Raw genomic sequence first — 2500 nt, forward strand, 5'->3', positions numbered from 1 at the left:
CTCTCACGCCAGCGCCGGACTTGCTCTTCCCTCATCTTACAGAACAGGATCTGCTTCTGCTCCTCATCCAGCTCCGCCAGCAACTCCGGCTCGATGTACATGTCGTTGAGGATCTGCTGAAGCATCTTGGCGGAGTTTCTCTTCTTCACGCGGGGGAAACTACTCGTGTTTTTCAACGTACCACTCCGAAACCCAGACTAGTTCACATATTTGGCAAGGCTTTTATAGGAGTTTCAGGCATTTTCACGGGTAGTTTTAGGACTCTAGTGGTAGTTTGACTCCTCTTCTATACCGTGAACCTAAAAACAAGTCATTAGAACCCCGCGTGATCTCCTTTTCACAGCACTTAGAAAAAGTTATGTGAGAGTCGGCAAGTGTAAACAGAGATTCACGCGGCACTAGAGGAGTATAAAGGAGCTTCCCATGTAATGACGTTTTCTCTAGTCCCGGTTTTGGTTATAGAAAACTCTCCCGCACTGTTACTTTCTGGGGTAGCTTATTTATTCTTGGTGTTGGTCTCGCCCGGGGTTGCTTGGGGGTGGTCATTGTTTTGGTGTTGTCTTATTTGCGGTTGTGAGTGCCAATAGGACGTAGTGGTGGTGCAGGAGGTGGTGAGGGTGGTGGTGCTGCCTCATAGTACCATAGCCTTCGTCCTTCAAGTCTGTGGAGGAGAGAAGATGATACACTTGAAATGAAGGAGAAATAGATGAAAATATAAAAAAATAAAAACATAGAAGGGACAAGAGGTAAGTGAAGGAAGAAGGTGAATATAAAGAGAGGAAGAGGCGACGATAAGCGTGTGCAGGAAGGAAGGAAGGAAAAAGATAAAGAGAGGAAGAAGGGACATGAGGGTGAAGGAAGTGAAGGAGAAAGATGAAGATAAGGAGATGAAGAAGCTACGATAAGCGTGTGAAGGAAGGGAAGAAAGGAAGGAAAAAGATAAAAGGGGGAAGAGGCGACGATAAGCGTGTGAAGCAAGAGAAGGAAGGAAGGAAGGAAAAAGATAAAGAGAGGAAGAAGAAGAAAGGAAGAGAGCAGACGATAGGTAAAGGTTAGAAGAGAGAATAAAAGAAGAAAAAGTCGAGAGGAAGGAAAAAAAGAACTAGACGTATGATGGAAGGAAAGGAAAGAAAAATAAAAGTGAATAAAGAGAAAAAATATGAAGAAAATAATGATAAACAAGAAATAAATGAAGAAATAAAAGATAAACATAACAAAAAGAAACATGAAAAAAAAAAATAATAAACTTGAAATTGATGAGAGAGAGAGAGAGAGAGAGAGAGAGAGAGAGAGAGAGAGAGAGAGAGAGAGAGAGAGAGAGAGAGAGAGAGAGAGAGAGAGAGAGAGAATATTTACCTAAGGTCACACACACACACACACACACACACACACACACACACACACATTCCGCCCCTCGATCACTTTCCCTCTCCAATACCGACCTTTTCACGGTGACACGCGCGTTCATTAGTGACATTTACACCTGGAATATTTATGGAAGGCCAGGTATTCACAGGTAGATAAGGAGGTAGGCACATTGAGCTAAATGATAGATAGATAGAACGACATATTGATAAAAGAAGAAAAGAAAACAAAAACGAGCATAGATAACAATAGGATTTAGTCAACGAAAGAACAATTTACCCAAGGAAGAAAGGAGAGAATAGAGAAATACGTAGATATAGTTAGAAAGAATTTGAAAGAAGGATAATGGAAAGAATAAGAAATATGTAGATAGATAGATAGATAGAGAGAGTTAGAGAGGAAAGAAAGATGCAGCAAGATAGATAGATAGATAGATAGTTAAAAAAAATGAATGAAACAAAGAACTCATGAATGGGGAAGTGGACTGAGGTTAAGAGAGGGATGAGAGGGAAAGTGAGGCTGCATAAAAGTGAGAGGGAATGAGTGAGGAGTGGGCAGGAGGATGAAGACTGGAGAGGGATGAGAGGGAATGACAGTGGGTGAGTGGGAGAAAATGAGAGAATGGGAATGTGTGGTTAAGTGGGATGAGAGGGAAAGTGAGGCTGGTTAAAAGTGAGAGGGAGGAAAGAGACTGGAGAGGGATGAGGGAATGACAGTGGGTGAGTGGGAGAGAGAGTGGGACTATGTGGTTAAGTGGGATGAGAGGGAAAGAGAGGCTGGTTAAAAGTGAGAGGGAGGAAGGAGGCTGGAGAGGGATGAGATGGAATGACAGTGGGTGAATGGGAGAGAGTGGGAATGTGTGATTAAGTGGAATGAGAGGGAAAGAGAGGCTGGTTAAAAGTGAGAGGGAGGAAGGAGGCTGGAGAGGGATGAGATGGAATGACAGTGGGTGAATGGGAGAGAGTGGGAATGTGTGATTAAGTGGGATGAGAGGGAAAGAGAGGCTGGTTAAAAGTGAGAGGGAGGAAGGAGGCTGGAGAGGGATGAGATGGAATGACAGTGGGTGAATGAGAGAGAGTGGGAATGTGTGATTAAGTGGAATGAGAGGGAAAGAGAGGCTGGTTAAAAGTGAGAG

At 43.4% G+C, this 2500-nt stretch overlaps 1 protein-coding gene across 1 annotated transcript in view; it reads right to left on the bottom strand.

Annotated features, from left to right (window-relative positions):
* The window catches only part of LOC127008363 (SH2 domain-containing protein 4B-like), a 53542-nt gene that overhangs the window by 35179 nt on the left and 15863 nt on the right, over window positions 1–2500 (bottom strand). Inside the window, exon 2 of the mRNA XM_050880356.1 lies at window positions 1–661. This exon is cut by the window's left edge and continues 56 nt beyond it. Coding sequence (XP_050736313.1) covers window positions 1–125 — 125 coding nt within the window. The 5' untranslated portion in view covers window positions 126–661. The remainder of the gene's footprint in view (window positions 662–2500) is intronic.

Source organism: Eriocheir sinensis, chromosome 37, assembly GCF_024679095.1.
Source record: "Eriocheir sinensis breed Jianghai 21 chromosome 37, ASM2467909v1, whole genome shotgun sequence".
In the NCBI taxonomy this organism is placed as follows: domain Eukaryota; kingdom Metazoa; phylum Arthropoda; class Malacostraca; order Decapoda; family Varunidae; genus Eriocheir; species Eriocheir sinensis.